At 43.2% G+C, this 27,278-nt stretch overlaps 1 protein-coding gene across 4 annotated transcripts in view; it reads left to right on the top strand.

The window, feature by feature from the left end:
- HFM1 (helicase for meiosis 1) overlaps window positions 1-27,278 on the top strand; it is a 101,675-nt gene that overhangs the window by 55,193 nt on the left and 19,204 nt on the right. For all 4 annotated transcript variants that reach the window (XM_069967652.1, XM_069967653.1, XM_069967655.1 and 1 more), the window contains 17 exons: window positions 605-738; window positions 973-1,020; window positions 2,522-2,602; window positions 3,280-3,371; window positions 4,824-4,930; window positions 8,793-8,840; window positions 12,698-12,795; window positions 13,269-13,400; window positions 14,892-14,977; window positions 15,056-15,139; window positions 15,879-16,036; window positions 16,145-16,248; window positions 17,931-18,050; window positions 19,163-19,246; window positions 21,076-21,194; window positions 23,055-23,137; window positions 24,565-24,653. In XM_069967652.1, coding sequence (XP_069823753.1) covers window positions 605-738; window positions 973-1,020; window positions 2,522-2,602; window positions 3,280-3,371; window positions 4,824-4,930; window positions 8,793-8,840; window positions 12,698-12,795; window positions 13,269-13,400; window positions 14,892-14,977; window positions 15,056-15,139; window positions 15,879-16,036; window positions 16,145-16,248; window positions 17,931-18,050; window positions 19,163-19,246; window positions 21,076-21,194; window positions 23,055-23,137; window positions 24,565-24,653 — 1,667 coding nt within the window. The remainder of the gene's footprint in view (window positions 1-604; window positions 739-972; window positions 1,021-2,521; window positions 2,603-3,279; window positions 3,372-4,823; window positions 4,931-8,792; window positions 8,841-12,697; window positions 12,796-13,268; window positions 13,401-14,891; window positions 14,978-15,055; window positions 15,140-15,878; window positions 16,037-16,144; window positions 16,249-17,930; window positions 18,051-19,162; window positions 19,247-21,075; window positions 21,195-23,054; window positions 23,138-24,564; window positions 24,654-27,278) is intronic.

Here is a 27,278-nt window from a genome sequence, read left to right as displayed (position 1 = left end):
TGGTGATGTCACCATACATACAGCAGCTGATAAGTACTGGAAGACTGGAGATTTTTTAATTTTAACATTTGAAATAAAAAATGTTAGTTAACTAACCCTATATTGTTTGAATTTTCCACAGTGGATTTTTATGCAGAAAATTCACAGCATGTTATAGTAACAGCTTAGAAGTCTCTTCTGTGCCATGAAAAAAAATCTGCAGACAATCCACATAGAAATGTACCTGTAGTGTAGATATCAGTATATGTTGCGGATACTCTGAGGATTTGTTGCAGATTCACAGCACTGTGCATCATACCAAAATCCACAACTCTGGATTTCAAGCACAGATATTTTTTTCTATTACCATATTCTATAGCAGCAGCAATTTCAAATCAGCATCAAAATCCACATGATGTTAAATTCATTGTTGTGTGCGGCAACAACTCCACACCAGACCTGATCTTAAAATCCACATATTTGGGACAGACTTGATGACGCAGGTTTACCAGTGAAACTTCTGCAGATAATCCGTGACTCAATAGCGTTCACGAGCCGCGAGGTCCCACCCTATGTAATACGGCGTGCACTTTAATGTACCGCTCTGTGTTTCTTCTTTCCTCAGCCTGCACAAGCATCTCGTGGAACATCTAAATGCAGAAATAACTTTGCACACTATAACTGATGTGAACATTGCTTTGGAGTGGATAAGATCGACCTTCTTATACATCAGAGCCTTAAAGAATCCTGCTCACTATGGTATGTTGTCGTATCTGTACAGAAACACACTGCAGATTCCGCTTCAAATTCTGCCTGTCCCATTAATTCAATAGGATTTCTTATGCGCAATCCTCAATCCGCCCAAAGAATTGACAATTCCGCTTGAAATTCCTTGCCTGATCTGTAGTATGAACATACCCTAAGACGCCATTGTTCTCATATTGATGGCCTTCCGGGGGATATGCTTGTTAAAAAGTCTTTCTATTATTTTAGGTTTCCCACAAGGACTGGATAAAATAGGAATTGAAGCTAAATTGCAGGGTATGCTAAACAGTCTCTTTGCATTATTTTTATGTTTTTATACTTTGTACAGTTAAAGGACAACTCCCGGGGGACCCCAAAAAAAAACAAAACACAGACACACACAGACACCATACTCACCATCTCTCCGGTGACGATCGCCACTCGATTCGCCCGCCGTCCGCCTCTCCGTCGCCGCCGTCCGCCATCCAGCGATGTCTCCGACTTCCGGGTCCAGGGGATGGAAAAGGCTGCCAGTGCGCTTGCGCACCGGCAGCCTTTTCATTGGCTAGAGCGCATCACATGGCTTCCAGCAAGCTCAGCCAATCAGGGCTGAGCAAGCTGGAAGCCATGTGATGCGCTCCAGCCAATGAAAAGGCTGCTGGTGCGCATGTGCACCAGCAGCCTTTTCATCCCCATTCACTTTGCATGAAGACGCCGAGGAGGAAGAAGACCCGGACCGCCCCTCGGCTCTGACGTCGTCGTCACCAGATGCCGCCCCGGAGAAGAGGACCGTGACGATCGTAATAGGTAATGTATACATTCTTTAACTTCCGGGGTGGGGGGTCGGGGGTCCGAAAGTGGGGGAAGGGGGCCAGGCCGGGTATTTAACCACATTACAAAGTTATATAACTTTGTAATGTGTGTTAAATGAGCAAAAAAAAATTTTTGTGGGAGTTGTCCTTTAACTATATATATTTATGACATATCTATTTATCTATCTATCTATCTATCTATCTATCTATCTATCTATCTCCTATCTATCTATCTATCTATCTATCTATCTATCTATCATCTATCTATCTATCTATCTCCTATCTATCTATCTATCTATCTATCTATCTATCTATCTCCTATCTATCTATTTATCTATCTATCTATCTCCTATCTATCTATCTTCTATCTATCATCTATCTATCTATCATCTATCTATCTATCTATCTATCTATCTATCTATCTATCTATCTCCTATCTATCTCCTATCTATCTATCTATCTATCTATCTCCTATCTATCTATCTATCTATCTATCTATCTCCTATCTATCTATCTATCTATCTATCTATCTATCTATCTCCTATCTATCTATCTATCTATCTATCTATCTATCTATCTATCTCCTATCTATCTATTTATCTATCTATCTATCTATCTATCTATCTATCTATCTGTCTATCTATCTCCTATCTATCTATCTATCTATCTATCTATCTATCTATCTCCTATCTATCATCTATCTATCTATCTATCTATCTATCTATCTATCTCCTATCTATCGATCTCCTATCTATCTCCTATCTATCTATCTCCTATCTATCTCCTATCTATCTCCTATCTATCTCCTATCTATCGATCTCCTATCTATCTCCTATCTATCTATCTATCTATCTATCTATCTATCTATCTATCTATCTATCTAACAAATTGAGTCAATGGATAATGTATTCTCAATGGTGGGCAAATAGTTGCATTAACACTTTCTATCTCCGCTGACTGATGGTGCACACATGTATTTGTAACAGAGCTTTGCTTGAGGAACCTGAATGATTTATCATCTGTTGGATTAATTAGAATGGATGAAGATCTCAATTTTAAGCCTACAGGTAAGATGGCTGGTCGGTGAATAAAGGGGAATCTGCTAGCTCTTTATCTTTCTAAAATGTCAAGAGGGAGCTGCCAAGCCACAGCATGCATGCCTCCTCTCTCCACTTTTAGTGGCTTGATTGAATGATATATATAGAGCTCAGGGCTGGAATCAGAGCCATGTACATCAATCATGCAGTGCAAGGAGGGGTAGGGGAGGGAGATGGGATAAAAGCAGGAGATCAGGAACTGCAAGGCTTAGGGCTCTTTTACACGGAAAGATTATCTGACAAATTATCTGCCAAAGATTTGAAGCCAAAACCTGGAATGGATTTGAAAAGAGGAGAAATCTCAGGCTTTCCTTTATTACCTGATCTCTGTTTATAGTCCATTCCTGGCTTTGGCTTCAAATCTTTGGCAGATAATCTGTCAGATAATCTTTCTGTGTAAAAGGGCCCTTAGACAGCCCCACAGTTCCCAACAAGAACATTGGTGGCAACAGAGAGGCCTGTGTTGCCCCTTACTGCTGCTACTCAATGGAAGTTACATGACAGATAAAAAAACAACATAACTTTATTAAAGCAATTTGTTAGCAAAAAAAAAAAAAGTCTTCGGAATACCCTTATGCTTTTTTTTTCTTTTTCTTTTAGTTTTTAAAACATACCATTTACTTTTTTTTTTCTTACTTTTTTACTAGAAAAAGGTAAACTGATGGCCTCGTACTATATTGCCTTTGACACAGCAAAACTATTTAACACTATTCAAGGAAAAGAAACACTGGCTGAGCTGGTAAATTTATTTTCAATATGTTATTCTATGTAAAAAGTACACTTAAAGTGTCCCTGTCCCTGTGTTTAGACCAATGGACGGGCAGGGGGTGGGATTCAGCAAGGCAGGGAGGAGGTGTAGCACTTTTCACGTGCATGATTTATCATGATTTACAAAATCATGGCAAGACTCTACACCTGCTCCTGAGATATCTGCGCCCGCAGGCACAGGTCAGGCCAGATTCACTAAGGGGCAGGGACGGGCCCTGATTTAAGACTGGTGTGAGAATACGCTGGTCTTTAACAATGTCCCCCCATGTGTTTAGTCTTTTTTTTTATTCAGCACAAGACTAAAAAGCTTCAGGAAACTGGACCAGGATACAGATAATTAAAGCTTTGTTTTAAAACCTGAGAAGTAAAAAAAAAAAAAAAAGAATATAAATTGCAGACCTGCTTTTTTTATCACATCTACTATTGATTTAGGTTTTGAAAGTTATAAGGAGAGCAACATTTTAAAAGTATTTTTTCCTATTATATATTAATATACCGATTAATGTGTGAAGAAAAGGATGCTCTATGGACACTAGGAGATCCGCCATTACTGGTTGTCTGTAAAGCAGTGACAAATAAAATCGTAATGTTGCCCTTAGATCTGTATATAACATTACTTTTATGATGACTTTCTCCTTCAACCTCTGCTGCCTAAATCTACTTTTTAAAGGGGCTGTGCAGGATTAGGAAAACAGCCCCACATTTGTCCCAGGTTGTTTCCAGGTTGTGTGTGGTGTTACAACTCTTCCCCATTCACTTCAATACAATTGAGTTGCACTACCACATACAAACTGTAGATAAGAGAAGAGCTGTCTGTGGAAAAAGCCAGCTATGGTGTTCTAATCCTTTAGAATCCCTTTAAAGGGGTTGTTCACCTTTTTTTTCTTTCAGATCAACTGGTGCCAGAATGTGCCAGATATTTGTAATTTGTTTTTAAAAATCTCCAGTCTTCCAGTACTTATCAGCTGCTGTATGTACTGCAGGAAGTGGTGTATTCTCTCCAGTCTGACACAGTGCTCTCTGCTGCCACCTCTGTCCATGTCATAAACTGTCTGGAGCAGTAGCAAATCTTCATAGAAAACCTCTCCAACCCTCCAGACTGGAAATATTAACACTTCCTGTAGGACATATAGTACTGGAAGACTTGAGATTTTTTAACAGAATTAAATTACAAATCTCACTTTCTGGCACCAGTTGATTTGAAAGAATGTTTTTTTTAATGAACAACCCCTTTAATTCACTAAAAGCGAGTCTGCGACATATCTGAGACATAAGTGAGAAAACAAACAATTTTTCCTGTTTTCTGCCATGAAATATAAAGCTGATAGTTCCAGAGCAATAGGAAGTCCCACATGCAAAAAATATGAGCTCTCCTTTTACATTTCTGCATTTATAAGGTAATAATATAATTTTTTGACCATAGGTCATTCTGATATCTACATGTAAAGAATTCTCAGATGTGCAACTAAGAGCCAGTGAGAAGAAAATACTAAACTCATTGAATAAGGATAAAAACAGAGCAACCATCAGGTAACATTGGCATTTTTTATGATTTAAAGAGACTGTCAGTAGATTTATGGTGTCCTATCTCAGGGTATCATAAACTAGTGTCAGAGAAGCTGAACAGAATGATGTATCACTTACATTGTTCTGTGCAGCTGATCCAGAGATCTCCTCCTGAATAACATGCACAATACGTAGTCTTCTCCATTATGTGTGTGTTCTCAGTAGTCCTCGATATTCATGAGCACCAGCTCCCTCTGCCCACCAGCTCCTGCTCTCTATTAGCAGCCAGAGGGTGGGGAGAGTGATGAAGCAGGAAGCACAATTTGCTGCATATTAGGAGAACGTCTGAACAGAATGATGGGAGTATTACACCAATCTGTTCAGCATTTATGTCCCTAATTTATGCTGCCCTCATTTAAAGGGAACACGTCACCATGAAAATGCTACCTAAGTTATCAGCATCATGTTATAGAGTAGAAGGAGCTGAGCGGATTGATATATGCATTTATGGGAATAAATTTAGTATACCTTGTAGTTTATGAATGATGTTTTCCTGCTAAAGACTCCAGTCAATGGAGTGACTCCGCCCACTGGACTTAACACAGAATGATCAGGGAATTCAATCAACATTTTGCAAGTTATACTGAACCTTTTCCCACAATGAGATATATCAATCTGCTCAGCTCTTCCTGCTCTATAACATGACCGCGATATATTATATAGCATTGTCTTGGTGACAGGTTCCCTTTAAGGCACCAGCAACCTAGTGACAGATTCCCTTTAAATAAGACTAAATTTAGTGTTGTGATGGTGTTCTTTACAGTGGTTTGTAAGCTACCTGAGACGCCGGCATGTGTGCTTCACAATGAGAGATGTGTTCAGGGCTTTGCTGGCCTATCTGTAATAGCCATTTCACTGGTTAGCAAAGCTTTATTCCTAAGGCCAGTTCATGGAGAACATAATCCAGTCATATTTCTGCTTCCATATTTACAGCCGCAAGTCCTGGTCCCATCTTGGGTCTAATGACCACAACTGATAATGACCAAAAAACATTTGTGATCTGAAGTTGATGCCCTAGTTGTCTTGTCCAACCTCTCGGAGAAGCTAAATAGAGGCACTCACCTGCAGGGCTACCAAGCTATGTCAGAGCTACAGTATATGTCAGAGGAGGGAGATGGAGCGCTGCATCAGATGACCTGGACCTAAACCCAATATACAGTGTATAGATTTGTTTTTGGTGTAATAGTTAATCTATTCTTTTGCAGATTACAATCACTGCTGTCTCTGAGCTTCTTGTCAGTACATGTAGTATACGCCTGTCACTTTTTCCTACATCCACGTCCATTCCTCCATTACTCCCTGTGGTTGTGTCGCTCACACTATTATTTTTCTTGTTACATGGCTCACTAATATGTTACCTCCATAGGCTTATTTTCACCTTGTCATTCTGCACATATGCTTGTAAAACATTAGTTTTGTCCTAGAATCTTTCTGGAACATGGACGTTTTTGCCCTTAGTCTGTGTCTAGCATAGCAGAGCATCCCTATTCAAGTGAATAAAGTTGAGCTGGAAGGCCAAATACAACCCTGGACAAGTGTAGTGTGATGTAGAGTACGCTGCATTTTCCTGGCTGTTTCGTGCACTTTTTAATAGGAATCCCATCTACAGGATTTGAAAAATGTCTGGAAAAACACACATTACAAAAAAAAAATTAAATCATTGAAAGATACATTAATAAGATTTAAAGGTGATTCCTCCCCCCCCCCCCCCGCCTAGCCCCAAATCACCTGGTGACAGAAAGTTATGTAGATTTACAATTTACTTCTATTTATCCCCAGAGAAAACTTCACATCTTTTATATGCTATGGGCTGTTTATATCCCAGATAATGGGTGGTTTGCAAATTATATAATAGGATTTGTGACAGCAAAAAAAAAGAAGAAAGAGAGTATATTACCCCCTTACCACCTACCAAACTGACGGTGTTAAGGATAGGATATTTTGTATATTTAGTGAAGCCATTACAATATGGCGCTGACCTTCTACAGGTAGAGATGCTACACCCCTTATAGCTAACGTTAGTAAACACTATCCATGCCCGCCAGGATATATAAACTGGCTGCCATCTTTGAATAAAGGAGATCCACTTTAACCATCAGTGTGTCAGGGTGTTTGATGCTCAGTGCGCACTATAAACTTATAACTTGTAATTTGGAACACACAGTCAATATGACAGCACTCTTGAGGTGCATCCATAACAGTTGTCGCCCAATGGGGGCCAAGGAGCGAAATATTCCAGATGAACAGCCGCCATGAAAGCACCATTGGCGCCGACCTGACACATACGGTGGGGGGGAGACTGTAGCTCCAAGGAGGTAAGAAAATTATCTCTTACCTACCAACACCCTCCTATGTCTCAGCTCTGTGCTGTGTGTGAGACAGCTGTCCAGCCCTTGTCCCAAGAACCCGATCAAACCCTGATATTGACTGTCTGTGTTGTGATAATCACTAGCTGATATCTAAACCGCTGGGTAGATATAAATAATAGCATTTAGAACATGTGTCTGTGTTGTGTCTTTGTTTTTACAGGGGTAACGCCGGTCTGTTGCCTTTCGCTTTTGTTGATATTTAAAAAGTCCATGTTGTATTTTTTGTGGTGTTTTTGCACTTGCTGTCACTGTCTACCACCAGTGTACATCAGATTCTTATTGTAAATGTATTAAAACATAGATTGGGGTCCGTTCGGCAGGTGATGCAGTTATTGTCCTAAAAAAGTACTTTTAAACTTGAAGCCCTGTGCCAAACGGGAGTATCTGTGCCATAACTTTGCACCACCCCTCTGTCCCTCCTCCCCACCCTCTTCATCATTAGGAATGCCACTGAAAAATTTTCTTCATGCTGAACATTGCACAGGTGTCTTAAAGGGGTAGTGCGGCATTAGAAAATTATTCACTAAATAACACACATTAAAAAGTTATACAACTTTGTAATGTATGTTATGTTAGTGAATGGCCCCCTCCCCCCCACCCCTGGAAGTGTAGTGCACTTATACATACCTGATTCATGTCGACCCTGACCGTCATCTTTGGACAATGACGCCGTCTTCGGGAGGCTGGCCGGACTGCACCAGCCCTCCTTCATGCCGGCCCCCCTCTGCCGCGTCATCAGCTGCTCAGCCGCAATTGGCTGAGCATAACTAAGCTCAGCCAATCGCGGCTGAGCAGCTGATGACGTGTGGGTGGGGGGGAACACGGGGAAGGGGGCTATTCACATACACAACATACATTACAAAGTTGTATAACTTTGTAATGTGTGTTATTTTGTGAATAATTGCTTAGCGCCGCACTACCCCTTTAACGATCCAGCCCATGTGCCGGGCTGCCACAGGTGAGGAATAGGAGGCAATCCGCCTGGAGCATTCCTAATGATGAAGAGGGTGGGGAGGAGGGACGGAGGGGTGGTGCAAAGTTAGGGCACAGATACTCCCGTTTGGCACGGGTTTTCAAGTTTAAAAGTATTTTTGTAAGACAAGAACTGCATCACCTGCCGAACAGACCGCAGGACAGATCTTGGATTAAAAGCAGCTATCCAAAGGTACAAGTGGTTTGGGGGGTCAGATTGTGGGTACAGAGTCACTTTAAATAGGTTAATTGTGACTATGTTTGGTATGTTTATGCCAGTATATACTATATACTACTACAGACACCATTGTATACCAGTGGCAGACAACAAATATTTTGTATGAATGGGGTCTTATGTATTTGTCTCCTCATCAACAAAAAAAAAAAATTAGAAATATTTTTAGTAATTTTCATGATTATTATATATTGCAACATTGCTGTTAAATTACATTATATACTATTATCTTTCTTGTTTAAATATGTAGGTTTCCAATGGAAGGGAAGATAAAATCCAGGGAGATGAAAGTGAATTGGTAAGTGATGCTCATTTATGTATTGAGTCAGGCTGGGTTCACACTACGTTTTTGCTATCATTTTTTTTTATACCACATTCTTGTGTATGTTAAAAAAGCGGATTCGTTCAGCCGCCTGCCATGCATCGTTCCATGTAATAGATGATACTCTGACATTGGTATATAGCAAATAGTAAAGCAGGGCCAGGACAAAGGGTAGGCCAGGGTAGGCGATGGCCTAGAGCAGTGATTTTCAACCAGTGTGCCGCGACACATGGTCGTAGTGCGCTGCGGCGGGCCGTGATGCACGCATCCCATCAACGTGTGCGCTACGGCCCGCAGCAGTGCACCACACTCCCGGTCTCCGCTGATTGGAGGAGCACGTCCGGGCCCTACGGGCGGCCAGTAGGTGAGGTGGACAGCAGCGGCGACCATCTCGGAGGAGGTGAGGAGGAAGGGGGGAGAGAAACCTGTGGATGGGGGAGATAAACAGCGGAGAGAAGCAGGGGGGGAGAAGTTTGGTGGAGAGAAGCAGGGGGGAGAGAAGTATGGTGGAGAGAAGCACAGGAGAGAAGCATGGGGGAGAGAAGCACAGGAGAGAAGCAAGGGGGAGAAGCATGGTGGAGAGAAGCACATGAGAGAAGCATGGGGGAGAGAAGCACAGGAGAGAAGCATGGGGGAGAGAAGCACAGGAGAGAAGCAGGGGGGAGAAGTATGGTGGAGAGAAGCACAGGAGAGAAGCATGGGGGAGAAAACCATGGGGGAGAGAAGCAGGGGGAGAAGTATGGTGGAGAGAAGCATGGGGGAGAGAAGCAGGGGGGAGAATTATGGTGGAGAGAAGCACAGGAGAGAAGCAGGGGGGAGAAGTATGATGGAGAGAAGCACAGGAGAGAAGCAGGGGGGAGAATTATGGTGGAGAGAAGCACAGGAGAGAAGCAGGGGGGAGAAGTATGATGGAGAGAAGCAGGGGGGAGAATTATGGTGGAGAGAAGCACAGGAGAGAAGCAGGGGGGAGAAGTATGATGGAGAGAAGCACAGGAGAGAAGCAGGGGGGAGAAGTATGGTGGAGAGAAGCACAGGAGAGAAGAAGGGGGGAGAAGTATGGTGGAGAGAAGCACAGGAGAGAAGCATGGGGGAGAGAAGCACAGGAGAGAAGCAGGGGGGAGAAGTATGGTGGAGAGAAGCACAAGTGGGAGAAGCATGGGAGAGAGAAGCACAGGAGAGAAGTATGGTGAAAAGAAGCACAGGAGAGAAGCAAGGGGGAGAAGTATGGTGGAGAGAAGCACAGGAGAGAAGCAGGGGGAGAAGTATGGTGGAGAGAAGCACAGGAGAGAAGTAGGGGGGAGAAGTATGGTGGAGAGAAGCACAAGTGGGAGAAGAAAACAGGCCCAGGTTTCACACTGGTGGAGAGAAGCATGGGGGAGAGAAGCACAGGAGAGAAGCAGGAGGGAGAAGTATGGTGGAGAGAAGCACAGGAGAGAAGCAGGAGGGAGAAGTATGGTGGAGAGAAGCACAGGAGAGAAGCAGGGGGGAGAAGTATGGTGGAGAGAAGCACAGGAGAGAAGTAGGGGGAGAAGTATGGTGGAGAGAAGCACAGGTGGGAGAAGAAAACAGGCCCAGGTTTCACACTGAGTGAGTATACATACATTTAGAATCTATATTATTAACTATATGTATAATATGTACTGTTTTAGTGTCATTTTGTGCCATTTTGGTTGGTGGTGTGCCCCGGGATTTTTTAAGTATAAAAAGTGTGCCGCGGTTCAAAAAAGGTTGAAAATCACTGGCCTAGGGTGCCATCTCCTGCTAAATTACAGGGGGCACAATTTCCACCTCCAGCCCTGCGGCGGCAGGCACCTACTCTCCTCCTTTCTTCTGCTTGGCTCCAAAGCTGAAGATAAACTTCTGACCAATGTCACATGACATCCGGAGCCAAGCAGGAGAGGGGAGAAGTGCAGGGACAACTGTAGTGACAGATGCCGCAACCTTCCCAGCAGAGACAGATGAGGCGCATGATTCTCCGCTCAGACAGTGTCATCTTCCACTGCTATTGCTGTGTCAGTGAGTATATGTATATGCATGTATCTGTATGTGTGTGCGTGCGCTAATGGAGTGTGTGAGTATGTGTTAGTGGTATTTGTGTGCTAATGGAGTGTGTGTGTGTTAGTGCTCATGTGTGGCTGAGGTAGAATTACAACTCCCATCATGATTCTGTTGGTTGAGGTAGAACTACAACTCCCAGCATGATCCTGTGTGGCTATAGGAGAACTACAACTTCCAGCACGATCCTCTGTGCCTGTGGAAATACTACAGCTCACGAAATTTTCCTGTGTGGCTCTGGTAATACTACAGCTCCCAGCATGCTCCTGTGTGGCTGTGTTAATACTACAACTCTCTCAGCATGATCCTGTGTTGCTGTACTAGAACTACAACTCCCAACATGATCATATGTGGCTGTGGTAATACTAAAGCTCCCAGCATGCTCCTGTGTGGCTGTGGTAGAACTACTACTTCCAGCATGATCCTGTGTGGCTGTGGTAGATCTACAACTACCAGCAGGGTCCTGTGTGGCTTGGATAGAACAACAACCCCCAGCATGCATCTAAGTGGCTGTGGTAGAACCACAGCTCCCAGCATGCTCCTTTGTGGCTTTGTTAGAACTACTACTCCCACCATTATCCTGTGTGGCTGTGGTAGAACTACAACTGCCAGCATGCTCCTGTGTGACTTAGGTAGAACTACAACTCCCAGCATGATTCTGTAGCTGTGGTAGAACTACAGCTCCCAGCATGATCCTGTGTGGCTATGGTAGAACTACAACTTCCAGCATGCTCATGTGTGGCTGTGGTAGAACTTCAACTCCACCATCCTAAGCCACTCCCAATGCTCCTGTCCTGGACCAGAGACAGATGAGCAGTATGAGCTTCCACTCCACCTTCTCCTCATGGGCAGAGACAGTGTCATCCTCCAGCGGCAACGGCTTCCTGCGGACCAGATATAGCAGCAGCATATAGTCCGGCCCTCCACCGCTCTGAGGGACAGTGAACTGCCCCCCTGTGTAAAAAGTTTAGGAACCCTTGCTATACACTATGTGGGGGGCAGCCAGGAGACTATACTGTATGTGGGGGCTATACACTGGGGGGAACCATTTGCCTTCTCTGCCTAGGGCACCAAAACTCCTTGTCTTGGCTCTGTAGTAAAGAAGTTATGCTTGCTTCTCCATGCTCCCTGTGGAGCCATTGAAGTAAAAAGATAGAATCTGCCGCAGATTTTCCATAGTGTGAGCTCTGCATTGGATAATGTATGTATGAATTTACCCTTAAGGCTATGTTCATACTGTGTACAAGCAATGGCCGCTGTCTTACTGTCATATCAGCTGCAGGAAAATAATTTCATTTCTATTTGGATTGCAGGCACATTTGGGTGTGCCTGCAATCCAATTAATCATAGGACTCTGTGCAGTATACGGCCATCAGAACGGCCATATATTGTGTTCACAGAGTGGGAACAATGTCCGCTGTTGTCATGGAGTTCAATACAGATTTTTTTTTTTACAAGAACAGCCGTTGTTTTAATCACCAACAATGGCCGTTCTTAGCAAATAAAATACATTGTATGAACATGTCCTAAAATGCATTGGATTTATCAGACAGCATAGGCCGTTGTGAAGAATTGTCCACTTCCTTAGACTTTCTAGTGTATTAGGTGGGATTAGTAAATCTGAACATTAAACATTAAAGTGTATGTATATAAAAATAATAATATGATGTAAGGAGAGTTTTTTTATTAGATTTTATAGGATAAATTGTATCAATAGTTATACTTGAGCTTCTTACAGATATAACATCTAGAATTCTCTCTCATCCTTTCCTTTATAGTCTCATACAGGCTCAGCTTGGATGTCTTCCTGTTCAAGATTTTTCCTTGACGCAAGATATGGCAAAGATTTTCAGACATGGCACAAGAGTGGCTAAATGTATGTCTATCTATCTATATATCTAATCTAATCTAATCTAATCTAATCTATCTATCTATCTATCTATCTATCTATCTATCTATCTATCTCCTATCTATCTATCTCCTATCTATCTCCTATCTATCTATCTATCTATCTATCTATCTATCTATCTCCTATCTATCTATCTCCTATCTATCTCCTATCTATCTATCTATCTATCTATCTATCTATCTATCTATCTATCTATCTATCTTCTATCTATCTATCTATCTATCTCCTATCTATCTATCTATCTATCTATCTATCTATCTCCTATCTATCTATCTATCTATCTATCTATCTATCTATCTATCTATCTATCTCCTATCTATCTATCTATCTATCTATCTATCTATCTATCTATCTATCTATCTATCTATCTATCTGTGTTACCGGGAGGTTTTTGTTTTCTCTGTCTAGCTTTTAACCAGTTTATGATTTTGTGATCACAGGTCTGTCTGAATTTTTATCATTACAAGAAAAGAAATTTACTGCTTTTCTCAATGCAATGATTCTGACCAAGTGCTTCAGGTGCAAACTATGGGAGAACTCATTACACGTGTCCAAACAACTGGATAAAATTGGTAAGTGTATATAATATAAGGAATTGATAAGCATTAGAGAAAAAACTGAACTGGAAATTAAAGTGGTTTCTGGGATATTCCTCTCAAAAATATCTTTTCATATGTTGCTACTAGAGATGAGCGAACCTGGAGCATGCTGGAGTCGATCCGAACCCGATCGTTCGGCATTTGATTAGCAGTGGCTGCTGAACTTGGATAAAGCCCTAAGGCTATGCGGAAAACATAGATATAGTCATTGGCTGTATCCATGTTTTTCAGACAACCTTAGAGCTTTATCCAACTTCAGCAGCCGCTGCTAATCAAATGCCGAACGTTCGGGTTTGGATCGACTCGAAACCGAACCCGGTTTGCTCATCTCTAGTTGCTACCTATAAGCGATAACAAAACAAACAGCATGTTATTACCTTTCAACGCTCCCCTAGTGTCCTTCTACATCATCTTCAGCTCTGTAGCTGACCAATCCCGCCTCCATTTCTGAGATGGACTGGTTGGGGGGGCTCAGCCAATCACTGGCTGCGGCTCTGTGCAGTCTCGGTTGGTGATTGGCTAAGTGGGCTAGCCCCCTTAGACAAGTCCGTCTTGGAAGTGGAGGCAGAATCTCTCACCTAGGGACCTGAAGATGATGTGAGAGGACACTAGGGGAGCGTGGAAAGGTAAAAATTGGCTGTATGTTATGTTATCCCCATAGGCAGCAAAAATGGGGAACTATGAAGATATGAGTGACTGCGACCAGGGTGAATAGTGATGTGTAGACATCGGGGTCAGATCATCTCCAGAGCTGTGTATGGGCCCTGCAGAGCGGTCAGATCACACAGGACATGGCAGCTCGCTGTGTATGGGCCCTGCAGAGCGGTCAGATCACACAGGACATGGCGGGTTGCTGTCTATGGGGGCCACAGAGTGGTCAGATCACACAGGACATGGCAGCTCGCTGTGTATGGGCCCTGCAGAGCAGTCAGATCACACAGGACATGGCAGCTCGATGTGTATGGGCCCCGCAGAGCGGTCAGATCACACAGGACATGGCGGGTTGCTGTGTATGGGGCCCACAGAGCGGTCAGATCACACAGAACATGGCAGCTCACTGTGTACAGGCTCCGCAGAGCGGTCAGATCACACAGGACATGGCAGCTCGCTGTGTATGGGCCCCGCAGAGCGGTCAGATCACACAGGACATGGCAGCTCGATGTGTATGGGCCCCGCAGAGCGGTCAGATCACACAGGACATGGCGGGTCGCTCTGTATGGGGCCCACAGAACGGTCAGATCACACAGGACATGGCAGCTCGCTGTGTACAGGCTCCGCAGAGCAGTCAGACCACACAGGACATGGCAAGGTCTTGCACAATATTAGACTTACACAATAATAAGCAGGCGTTTTTAATGCTATGGTTTATCAGTGTGTATATGTATATATATTATATCCATATAACACCTTCCATTTCCTGGGTATGTCTTCTCTGCCATTAATGGTTCTGTACATTTTTCTTAGGCGTGACTTTAGCTAATGCCATGGTGAATGCCGGCCTAACGTCATTCAAGAAAATTGAAGATTTTAATGCCAGAGAGCTGGAGTTGGTATGTTACACTTGTACAGTAGTTTATACAAATATGTATTAGTTTTGACAAATAATTTTTGCTTTTCTTTATTCACAGATTGTGAACAGACATCCTCCATTTGGAAATCAGATAAAAGAATCTGTAATATATCTTCCCAAGTATGGAGTCAGCATGGAGCAGGTCTAGTATCAGCACTTTATGTTTGTTATTTATGTTAGTTGTTTCCTTACAGTTCCTCCATATAATGCAGCAACGGGGAATCTTTGGCTGTTCAGGTGTTACAAAACTACAAATCCCATCATGCTTGGGCCGGCATTGGCTGTCCAGCCATGTGAGAAGGAAGTGCCCCATAGACATTATGAGGCTGTCTACTCACATAGTGACAGAGGAAGGAGCTGAGTGTGACTTCTCCTGGCTTGTTCTCCAGATCGGTCGCAGTCTGAACACTCAGGATCCTGACCAATTAAAACTTTTGACATGTCTCTCGGACATACTAAAATGTAAAAGTCCAACAGCACCATGAAACCAGGTCCAGGTGGGCAAGTAGAGGAGTGGATGCACGCTGCAATGTCAGCGATCATAAATGCGAACTAGTAGTAGACAAAGGTGACGGAGTCCAGCAGCCTCCTATAGTAAGTGTAGTATGAAAGCTTTTATTGCAAAACCGAGTGCAAAAACCACAGCGACCATCAAGGTCTTCCTTGTAACGTAGACCATTGCTCTAACTAATTAACGCCTGGGGACCTTTGTTGTCCCAGTTTTCCTTATTCTGGTTCTTTTTAAAGAGGTTGTAAAACGTGGACAAGCACTTTAATAGATGTGTGTGGCAGCAGGCTCTGTGACACCTTCTGCTACCTTGTATTGATCATCTATATAAATCACTGATTATTGTTTATGACTAATCCTTATTGTCTGTCAGGTTGGAAGATATAGCTCTACAACGGCCGAAATCCTCCTCACTGTTAAGTTAACAAACTTTGAGCAGCTACAGAAAAGAAGAACAGCACCGGCCTCACATCACGTCGCTTTTATTATCGGAGACTCGGATAACCAAGTTGTGTTCAAGCAGAGAATCATGTGAGTGATAGGAGATGTTCTGATGGCAGCGTTGGTCTGGACCTCATACATTACATACATACATTATTCAGCTATGTGTGCCAGCCACTATAATTTATTACTTTTCAGGGATTCTATCCTGTTGAAGTCAGGAATTTGGACGAGAAAAATAGAAGTCAAGAGAGTTTCGACATCAGAGCAACTTAGTGTAAATCTAATAAGTTCTGAATATGGTAAGACGCCATGTTACCAAAAGCCATTAGAGAGCTGTTCACCATTTCACCATCACCATTGACAGTATGTTCAGGGTATATCATGGCATTCTGACAAAAAGTGATGCTTACATGGTATGCCAATGTATTTTTGTAAGATGAAATACAGTAACAGAGCATACCAGGCTTTACTGTGCTTCACGGAAAATGTATACCCAACATATACTTTTTTTTTTTCTTTTTCTAATTTGCGCTTATGCATCGTAACACAGTTCAGAATTCTACAACTTTAGGAAAAAAAGTAAATATAGAGATGTATATCTATGGGGAATATTTATTAAGTACCCTGATTCTTAAATGAGGCCCCACCTCCAGTCACCTGAGCAGGTATAGAATTCTGCCATGATTTACGCCTGCTAGCAGGTGCGCATGAGAGATTAGGCAAGGAGAAGGCCATGACTCCTACCCACCTTGCCGTTCTGTTACAGCTGGTGTACACCACGGGGATGGTAAGAGTCTGGGCCTTCTACATAGTGTACACTGGGGGAGCAATAATGATAACTGTCCCCCTATATGTTTAATCAATATGCCAAAAAAGGTGTGCATAGATTTGTCTATGTTTTTTAATGGTATACATCTCACATATACGTGAAAAGGAAATTAAAGGGGAACTATCAGCAGGTTAGATGAATCTCCTCTGCACCATTCCGGTATGTCTCTTACCTTCCTCCTCTGCACCATTCCGGTATGTCTCTTACCTTCCTCCTCTGCACCATTCCGGTATGTCTCTTACCTTCCTCCTCTGCACCATTCTGGTATGTCTCTTACCTTCCTCCTCTGCACCATTCTGGTATGTCTCTTACCTTCCTCCTCTGCACTATTCCGGTATGTCTCTTACCTTCCTCCTCTGCACCATTCCGGTATGTCTCTTACCTTCTTCCTCTGCACCATTCCGGTATGTCTCTTACCTTCCTCCTCTGCACCATTCTGGTATGTCTCTTACCTTCCTCCTCTGCACCATTCCGGTATGTCTCTTACCTTCCTCCTCTGCACCATTCCGGTGCAGTTAGTTGTGTGCTCTATGGTCCGATGAGATCATTAGGATCACTGGGGCACCCGTTAGGAGCACGGCCCACCCCCATAGGGACAATCCGATAATCTGCTGATAGTTCCTCTTTAAAAATGTGATGTGAATGCAGCCCCAGAGACATTGGGCCTGAATTACTAGTCATGTGTAATACATAGAAAGTGGAAGCTTAGACCAGGCACTCATAGTCTGAAAATCGTATATAGTCGTATATTAAATTGTGCCTCTTCCATCTAAGCCGTGACCACTTTCTCTCTAGTCTACTTTAACTTTAAAATTTATATAAATTCAATCTGAAAAAGTGTCCGTATAATTTGTCAAACTGAAAACCAATGTCACATAATAGAAGACGACTTACAGAAACCGCACCGTTTGGGCCAGATGATATAACATTTCATTTAGTCCACTGTGTAAATAATAAACTCCGCCAGAGCCTTCTTACTTGAAGTTTTACTTTTTCTTAGTTACGGTAATCCTAAATTTCTAAACATAAAAGTATATTTAATACCCGTCCAGCTATAAACACAGGAACTTCAGGAACTATGTAAAGCAAATAAACCCTGAGCCATCATTTACTTTACTAATACAAACTCTTGTATTTTTTTGTCTTGAATAGTTGGTCTTGACATTCAGCAAAACTTCACAGTTCTTTATGCCGTGCCCCAGCGAAGTGACATGGACAAGTGGAAAACGGAAGATACATTCTCAGATGAAAGCAATGAAAGACCTAACCCTAGTAATGTCACCAATGATCTTTTTGCTTTCAGCTTTATAAAATTTATCTATCACCAAAATTATCTTTATGTTTTGTTTTTTTTTGCTCAAATCATCTTAGAATTATGTGGTGACCGGGGTCTCTGCAGATGATGGTATAGTGCAGGCTAGTAGGGTGTTGTGGTACCACTGCAGCTTATGTCATACAGTGTTACACTGACTTCCCTCTAGGGCCACAAACACTTTGACAAAAAAAATCAGTTAACCCCCTATTAGGCTCCTTTACACGCCCAGTAAATTTATCTTGATTTCTTATTAGGAAATCCGAATTTGAATCTCCGAACCAGGGGCGTAACTACAAATTGCTGGGCCCCATAGCAAACTACATAACTGCTAGCTCTGGTCAGGAGTGCTTGCAGTTAAAGGGACATTTGCAAAACGCAGGAGACCAGCAGGGCCACCCGATGCTGCAAATGATGACGGCTCAGGGGGCCCAGTGTATTGCAGGAGCAGGCCATGGGGCCCCCTGATGCGGCGGGCCCCATAGCAGCCGCTATGACTGCTATAGTGGTAGTTACGCCCCTGCTCCAAACCCATACGGGTCTATTTGGAATGGATACCCTTCAGGATTTTTCCCATGGGGGCTTCCAGAATTGCATGTGTTATTAGCAGTTTAATACGTATGCTAATTAAGCAATTTAGTGCACTGGGGATGAGAGTACCACCCCCACCCCCCAGTGCACCAATCCGCCCCCAGGCTGGCACGCCCTTCTAATGAATATCAGCAAAGCCCTGCCGCAATATTTAAAAGAAGGGACAGGCCGGCCGGGCCAGATCGGTGCACTGAAGGTGGTAGTCCCACGATGCACCAAAACACCTCATTAGCATAGGAGATAAGCTACTAATAGCGTGAAAATGGCCCGAAGATAAACGTACGACACGTACTTTCATCCTCAGCTCCCTGTACACAATAGGGACGTTAGGGACATAGATTCTTCTAACCTGCTGATTTCCCTTTAACATGCAACACATCTATTCATTATAGATATAGAAGCTCTGAGCATGCAGGAATCTCTATAGTTTAAAAGGTCCCTCACAAAAAGTTCTGTTGTTTCTTTTACTGCATGTTTGTAGGAAGCTCGCAGACATTGAGAAGAATAGGAATAAGAGAATGCAACCATCACTGCAAAAACAAGGAAGCTTGTGGACATGAATGCTGTAAGTTTCTGATCACACCCATTGCATCTAATGTCTTAATACCTGTACAGAAAAATATTGGTCACTTTTAGGCACATTTTTTTTTTTTTTTTTTTTTCATTCAACTGGTGCCAAAAGTGCCAGAGATTTGTAATTTACTTCTGTTGAAAAATCTCCAGTCCTGCAGGAAGTGGTGTATTCTCTCCAGTCTGACACAGTGCTCTCCAGAGCAGCAGCAAATCCCCATAGAAAACTTCTCCTGCTCTCCAGACTGGAAAGAATACACCACTTCCTGCTGTTACTGGGGTACCATTACACCCTTTAAATGGGTGTTATTGTACCACAACTCTAGGATAACAGATGAGTTACACTTCCAGCACTTGGCCTGTTGTAAAAAGGTTCATTACTATTACAATATCTTAATAGTCTTCAGTGTAGAAACAGCATCACAAGCTCAGAAACTGAAATCCATTAAAAAAAAATGTAACTCAACGTTTATTTGAAATAACCCAGGATTTTGTCAGAAAAAAAGTTCAAGATGTGACATTGGGGTCGTAAGTAATTTATCTGAGATGTATTTATTGCAACTGCCGGATCCCGGTTGCAGCTATTTTGGGGTCACAGTGAGACTTGCTTTAGGTGCAACTTTCTGCTGCCACCTCTGTCCATGTCAGGAACTGTCCAGAGCAGCAACAAATCCCCATAGAAAACCTCTCCTGCTCTGGACAGTTCCTGACATGGAACATTTTGGCTAACAACCCCTTTAAAGAAAATGTTTACTACAATGCAAAATGTATGGTTGACTAAATAAAATCTGTCTGGATAAGTGGGTAGTCTGCTCTCAGAGGTGGTCTTTTGGGGAGGATTCACTACAGTAAGAACAAGAACAAGTGTGTACTCATTGTCTCTTATTCATAGTATTTTCCTGCGTATAAGACTACTTTTTAATCCGGAAAATCTTCACAAAACGTCAGAGGTAGTCTTATACACTGGGTGTCATCTTATAGTTCAAGTGCTGAAATACTTTGGAACTGGACTGGAGAATCTGCGGTCGCCATATACGGTGGGGGAGCTAAAAAGCGGCCGCATCTCTGACGTATGCGGCGACCGTATGAAGGGCAGAGCGAGCTGCAGGCGTCTGAGGTAAGGAAAAAAGTGATACGGTAGAGTGGTGCTGTGCCCAGAAAAACACTGCTCTTTCACCCGTCTGGCCGCCCTTGTATCCTACCATTATTACTGTACCTCAGATCTCGCTGCTGTCTGATGGTTCTTATTAGTTTTTATTTGGTGTGTGTAGGAAGAGCAGTAGTCTTATGCAGCAAGTATATCACAAACTCTATATTTTAAGTGGTAAAGTTGGGGGTCGTCTTATACGCCGGAAAATACGGTAGTGATTTTACTAGAATTTTACAGTCTTGGGTAAAAATGCAGAAAAGAAGTGGCCACATAGCCCAAAGAGGCCGATCCGAAACAGAATTCTGGTCGGTTGCCGCAAATTACTATATGTTCCAGCTTTTCTCTGAACTGCATTTCATACATTAGAGTCTACATTATACATTTGCCCCCCCATTCATTGACTTATTATTGCAGTATTATGAATGTAGGGCAGATATGTCTGGGGGTGCGTTCTAACAGAATGGGGAATAAGGCGTCGCTCCCATTCTGACAATGTTCCGGCTCTGTTTGCTTTTTCCCTTAAACGTAGTCTGTAAGGCAGAGACAATATTGAGATTTATGGTTCTATAAGATTTAGTGTATTTATTTAGACCATCTTAGATATTCTGGTTACAAACTGAGACAGACTGGCATTTACACATGAAAAATCGAATCTGTTTATTTACAAATAACAGGTAAAACCGGAGTTTCTTATAAGGCTGACAGTAAAACTAATTCAGACTTCTCTTCATATCTAAGTGATCTAAGGAGTCGAAATTCAGTTTCATCAGCTCCACCAGTAAAGAGACTAAAGGTAACATGATCAAAAAGGCAGGATGAGAAAATTCAAAGAACATGTCATTACATAAAATGGCTTTTGCGACATCAGCACATGGATTACTTAATGAATCTTACATTAGCTGGGATAGTTAAACTAACGTCATGCAGAGAGAGCAGCTAGCGTGCTATGGGGAAGAGCAGACCCCCACTGTGGCATCCACAACAGCGTGAGTCGGCTATCTGATGTTTATGAGCTGGAGACGTCTCTCACATTATGTCTCTGTGCTCGCTATCTTTCGGCAGAGCGGTAATTGTTTCCTTTAATTCATGTCTGTGAACTCAATTTCACTGAATGATAAAAAGAATGGAAAACAAGAACAAAGGCTGAAGCTGCATCATCCTAATTTTAAGAAAATATGGCAACGCTCCGTATAATAAATGCTTTAACAACAATGACAAATGAGTCCAAAAAATTCCAGCGGCGCATGGAATTTTACTGGGCTATTTTTGTTTTTTCGTTTTTCTAAATCCTATTCTTCAGATGATATATTAAATATTATAGTTCAGGCAGTCCATTGACATTGTGCCACAATGTGTGCTAGAGCTGCATGCTTACAGTGATGACAGCGGATCACTAGATGGTAGACTTGGACTAAAAGCACCTTTCCTGGGTCTTAAAAGTGGTTTCAAGCACTCATATACCCGAATACTTATCTCAGAGCAGGATAATATGACAAGCAGACAGTGGCAAAAGAACAACATACAAAGCACATATACAACACTGGCAGGTAACAAACAAAGGAAAGGCAGCTAGAAGATGACAAGGGGAACTATCAGCAGGTTAGACGAATGTAACCTGATTATATGTTCCTATTGCACAGGTCCCTTACCTTCCTCCTCTGTGCCATTCCGGTGCAGTTAGACCGTCAGGAGCACTGGGGCCCCCATAGCGCCAATCTGCCCCCACCCGGCCCTTCCCTTTCTAATGATGATACATGTGGCAGGCCAGATTGGCGCTATGGGGGCGGGCAGTGCTCCTAACGGTACCCCAAATGGTCTCACTGGACCGTGGAGCACAGGAGTAACTGCACCGGAAAGGTGCCAAGGATAAAGGTAAGAGACATACCTTACTCCTCAGCGTCTCCGGTGCAGTTGGGACATATCAGCAGGTTAGATTCATCTAACCTGCTGATAATTCCCCTTTAAGATGGATGATGACATGAAGAATTAATGACAATGGCGATCACAAAGCAGACCACATGAAACAGGAATTGCCCCTGGCTAGCTGTCCTTAATCCTTAATGCTAATCTAACACCACCAAGCTTTAAGGCCCTATTCCACGGAACGATTATCGGCAGTATTCAGCCGATATCGGCCGTTATGGCCGATAATCATCCTGTGGAATAGAAGGCAACGATCAGCCGACATCTTTCATATCGGCTGATCGTTGCGTCATTTGTCTTTCAAACGTGTTGAAAAACAAACGACTGTTATAGCAGCGATCTGCTGCCATCACTCCGTGGAATAGGAGCAGCGGCAGCAGACCGCCACTATCCTCTATGGGCTGCCCGGACGATCTAGCGATCAATCGGGCAGCCCCCCCAGCTTCGTGCAGCCCCTCCCGCACTCACCTGCTAAGGAATAGTGGCGGCAGCGAGCTGGGAACGAGGAGCAAACGATAGCGCTCGTTTGCTTCTCACTGTCGGCCCCTGGAATAGGGGCTTTACTCTCCCTGCAAATATCCCTAATGAAACTGGACTAAACATAGAAAAAGCAGCAATGTTTATACTATACTTTCCAAGTTAACATCCCTAACCTTCTCCTATTTTACATTGTTAGTCTTGTTTCAGATGTAAACACTTTCACTACAATATGAACCATTATATTTCCTAGATGCTGATGCAAAATGAATCAAAAAATGTGAATCTGGAAAAGTTTACCTTCACACCTAAAGTTTCCACAACAGAGTTTTCAAGGTAATTTCAAAATATAGTATAAGTCTAAGAGGGACATTTACTATTGTTGTGCCTCTGGCGTATGCCAGGGAGAAGGTGCAGATTCGCTTTTTTTCCATCGTGTACGGCAGCTGTATCCCTTGCTCACCCATTGGGAGGGCAGGGGGAGGGGCTGGGGAGAAGGCGTGGCTTCCTCCTGCACCTGATTTACTATCATTTACACCTGCTCACATGGCAGAAATCTACACCTGCTCAGGGGCTGGTGTAGATTTCTTCACCCACCATACGGCAGATACAGGTCAGGCCAGATTCACTAAGAGGCTTGAATTTAATTTAATCTAATTTGATAAATTAAATTCATAAATGTCCCCCCCCCCATGTGTGCACAAATAAAATAGAGCATTATGCATTGTTCCTTGCACAGTCTGTCAATTTCTCACCTTAGAACCAAAGCAGCTGTCACCATTACCATACTTAAAGGGGTTTTCCAACAGTTTACAAAAATTCACTACAAGCTGGGACTGGCATAAAAAGTAAAGAAAAAGATTAAGCAGGTTAGAAGCAACTAACCTGCTGATATGTCCCTATAGCACATAGGGTGCTGGGGATGAAGGTAGGTTTCTTACCTTGATATTCAGCATCGTTTTTGGTATATTGTAGGCGATTTTATATGCAAATTAGGCATTTTGGTGCACTGGTAGCGGGACTACCTCCCTCCCTGGTCGGCCCACCCCTCCTAACTATTATTAGCAAAGCACAGCCCCTATATTCATTATGAGGGCCAGCCAGGCAGGATCATTCAATGAGGCACCAATAAGGCACATATAAAATAACCTACAAGTTTCCCGAAAATGGCACTGAGTGTCAAGATAAGAAAACTACCTTCATCCTCAGCGCCCGATGATTCTAACCTAAGGCATTTGTGTGCATCAAAACGCATCAGTTTTTTGTGTATGTTAAAAAGATGGATCAAAACAGATACACACAAATGCATCCATTTTTCCATCAGTTTTTTGCAAAAACGGATGCAAAAAAAAAACATGATAACCCAGCCTTATAGACTTCTGTGAAGTGGGTGGAGGTAAAATGTAAGAAAAAAAAATAAAATTAAAGGATAAAACAACAAAGATAAAAACGACTACAGTAATTTACACAAAAATGAGAAAATGCCAGAAAAACTTTTTTTTTTTTTTTTTTTTTTCAGCCCCCAAAAAGTTATGTGTGAGGAAAGCCTAATACCATTACTTCAGGCTCTGATTTTTGCACCATCTATTTGCATCATTTCCATGTCCTGATATACACAGTGGAAGAATTAATGTTATTCTGTTTTTGCACCTTTGTTAGTGTTACTGAACATACAGACCAGCACAGTGATTCCTGTTATTGCAGCAGTGGGTTATATTGTATATTGCTTGTACATAATCTATCAATAATTTTCCTCTTTGCAGTTCCAAAACCATATCTGTACAAAGACCTTTGCAAAAACAGGATTTTCCTGAAAGCAGAGATTACACACAGCAGCCACAAGATGGCGCCGGTAGGTAGAGGAGATGGTAGAGTGCAGTACATATACACTGAGTTATTGGAGGAGCTAATGACGCCGTAATAACCACTGACTGTGAATTTATTTCATTATAAACATTTGATTTTATTTTGACGGGACGAGCTATTCATCCAATAGGAAGTTACTTACCGCTTAATTTATTCTCCTCATTTCTTAGATCGTAAGATTAATATGTCAGTGAATCTGTCAGCCTAATGTAAAGAAACTAATTTTAACTCTTAAAAAGTAATCCTGAAGGACACAATCTATAAAGTGGTTATAAAACTGAGCTTAACAAACTGTAAATAAGATATGTAAGTACCAGCCGAGCGTTACCAGTGCTGAGAGCTCTCATCCCAACAGAATATCCCAATAATAATCACAAGAAAACAGATTCTTATATGTCATGTGTCAGGTGCCGCCTGCGCAAAAGATGGTGCTGTACATGCTCAGGTGGACAATATCTTACATGATTATTATTTCTTCTATCTATCTATCTATCTATCTATCTATCTATCTATCTATATCTATCTATCTATCTATCTATCTATCTATCTATCTATCTATCTCCTATCTATCTATCTCCTATCTATCTATCTATCTATCTATCTATCTATCTATCTATCTATCTATCCTGTAAATGTATACCCTCAATAGCCATACAATTTAAATAATCTCTGTAGTTGTCCTGTGGTATCTGCACTAAGACTTTAGCAGCAGATCCTGTGCAGTGTGAGGTGCGGCCTCCATGGATCCCACAGATGATGGATCAGATTGAGATCTGGGGAATCTGGAGGACGAGTCACCATCCTGATCGCTTTGTCATGTTCCTCATTCCTGGACAATGTCTGCATTGCGGCCCCGGGTATTATCCTGCTGACCGCTACCATTAGGGGGTCCTGCTGCCATTAAGGGGGTGACTTGGTGTGTACAATGGTTAGGTAGGTGGTCGGTGTCACAGTAAAATCCACATGATGCCGGGACACAAGGTCTCCAGCAGAACATTGCCCATCACACCGCCCCCGCCATCTTGTCTTCTACCTAGAATATAGTGCATCCTGGTGCCATCTCCTCCCCAGGTAAGTGACACACACGCACCCGGCTGTCCACATGATGGAGTATGTGACCCATTAGACCAGACACCACCTTCTTCCATTACTGGTGCTCATTGTAGACGCTATTGGTGTTGGATGGGGCTCACATGGGCTCTGTATGGCCCATACACAGCCAGCTGCCATGTCCTGTGTGATCTGACTGCTCTGCGGGGCCCATACACAGCGAGCTGCCATGTCCTGTGTGATCTGACCGCTCTGCGGGGCCCATACGCAGCGGGCTGCCATGTCCTGTGTGATCTGACCGCTCTGCGGAGCCCATACACAGCGAGCTGCCATGTCCTGTGCGATCTGACTGCTCTGCGGGGCCCGTACACAGCGAGCTGCCATGTCCTGTGTGATCTGACCACTCTGCGGGCCCATACACAGCGAGCTGCCATGTCCTGTGTGATCTGACCGTTCTGCGGGGCTTATACACAGCGAGCTGCCATGTCCTGTGTGATCTGACCGCTCTGCGGGGCCCATACACTGCAAGCTGCCATGTCCTGTGTGATCTGACAGCTCTGCGGGGCCCATACACAGCGAGCCTGGTGATAACTGTAACATGTGAGACCACATTGTCAAAATTGCTAAAAACTGCAGAACTCTAAAAAGATAAACAAGTAACACAAATCTACACACTTCAAAATACAGACACTCATACACATGTGTCTTCTCCTTAAATAGGCACTATAGTCATTAAAAAAAACCTCTTAACATATCAACATGTCAAAAGTTTTGATTGGTTGAGGTCCCTTGTATCCTCCCACAGTCCTCCTAGTGTGTAAGCTCTTGTGTGTCCTCCAGTCCTACTAGTGTGTAAGCTCTTGTTTCACCCCCAGTCCTCCTAGTGTGTAAGCTCTTGTGTGTCACCCAGTCCTCCTAGTGTGTAAGCTCTTGTGTCCCCCCCAGTCCTCCTAGTGTTTAAGCTCTTGTGTGTCACCCAATCCTCCTAGTGTGTAAGCTCTTGTGTGTCCCCCAGTCCTCCTAGTGTGTAAGCTCTTGTGTCACCCCCAGTCCTCCTAGTGTGTAAGCTCTTGTGTCCCCCCAGTCCTCCTAGTGTGTAAGCTCTTGTGTCACCCCCAGTCCTCCTAGTGTGTAAGCTCTTGTGTCCCCCCCAGTCCTAGTGTGTAAGCTCTTGTGTCACCCCCAGTCCTCCTAGTGTGTAAGCTCTCGTGTCCCCCCACTCCTCCTAGTGTGTAAGCTCTCGTGTCCCCCCACTCCTCCTAGTGTGTAAGCTCTTGTGTCACCCCCAGTCCTCCTAGTGTGTAAGCTCTCGTGTCCCCCCCAGTCCTCCTAGGGTGTAAGCTCTTGTGTGTCCCCCAGTCCTCCTAGTGTGTAAGCTCTTGTGTGTCCCCAGTCCTCCTAGTGTGTAAGCTCTTGTGTGTCCCCCAGTCCTCCTAGTGTGTAAGCTTTCGTATCCTCCCCCAGTCCTCCTAGGGTGTAAGCTCTTGTGTGTCCCCCAGTCCTCCTAGTGTGTAAGCTCTTGTGTGTCCCCAGTCCTCCTAGTGTGTAAGCTCTTGTGTCA

Source organism: Dendropsophus ebraccatus, chromosome 4 (assembly GCF_027789765.1).
Source record: "Dendropsophus ebraccatus isolate aDenEbr1 chromosome 4, aDenEbr1.pat, whole genome shotgun sequence".
Classification (NCBI taxonomy): domain Eukaryota; kingdom Metazoa; phylum Chordata; class Amphibia; order Anura; family Hylidae; genus Dendropsophus; species Dendropsophus ebraccatus.
This window is presented reverse-complemented; position numbering and strand designations above follow the sequence as displayed.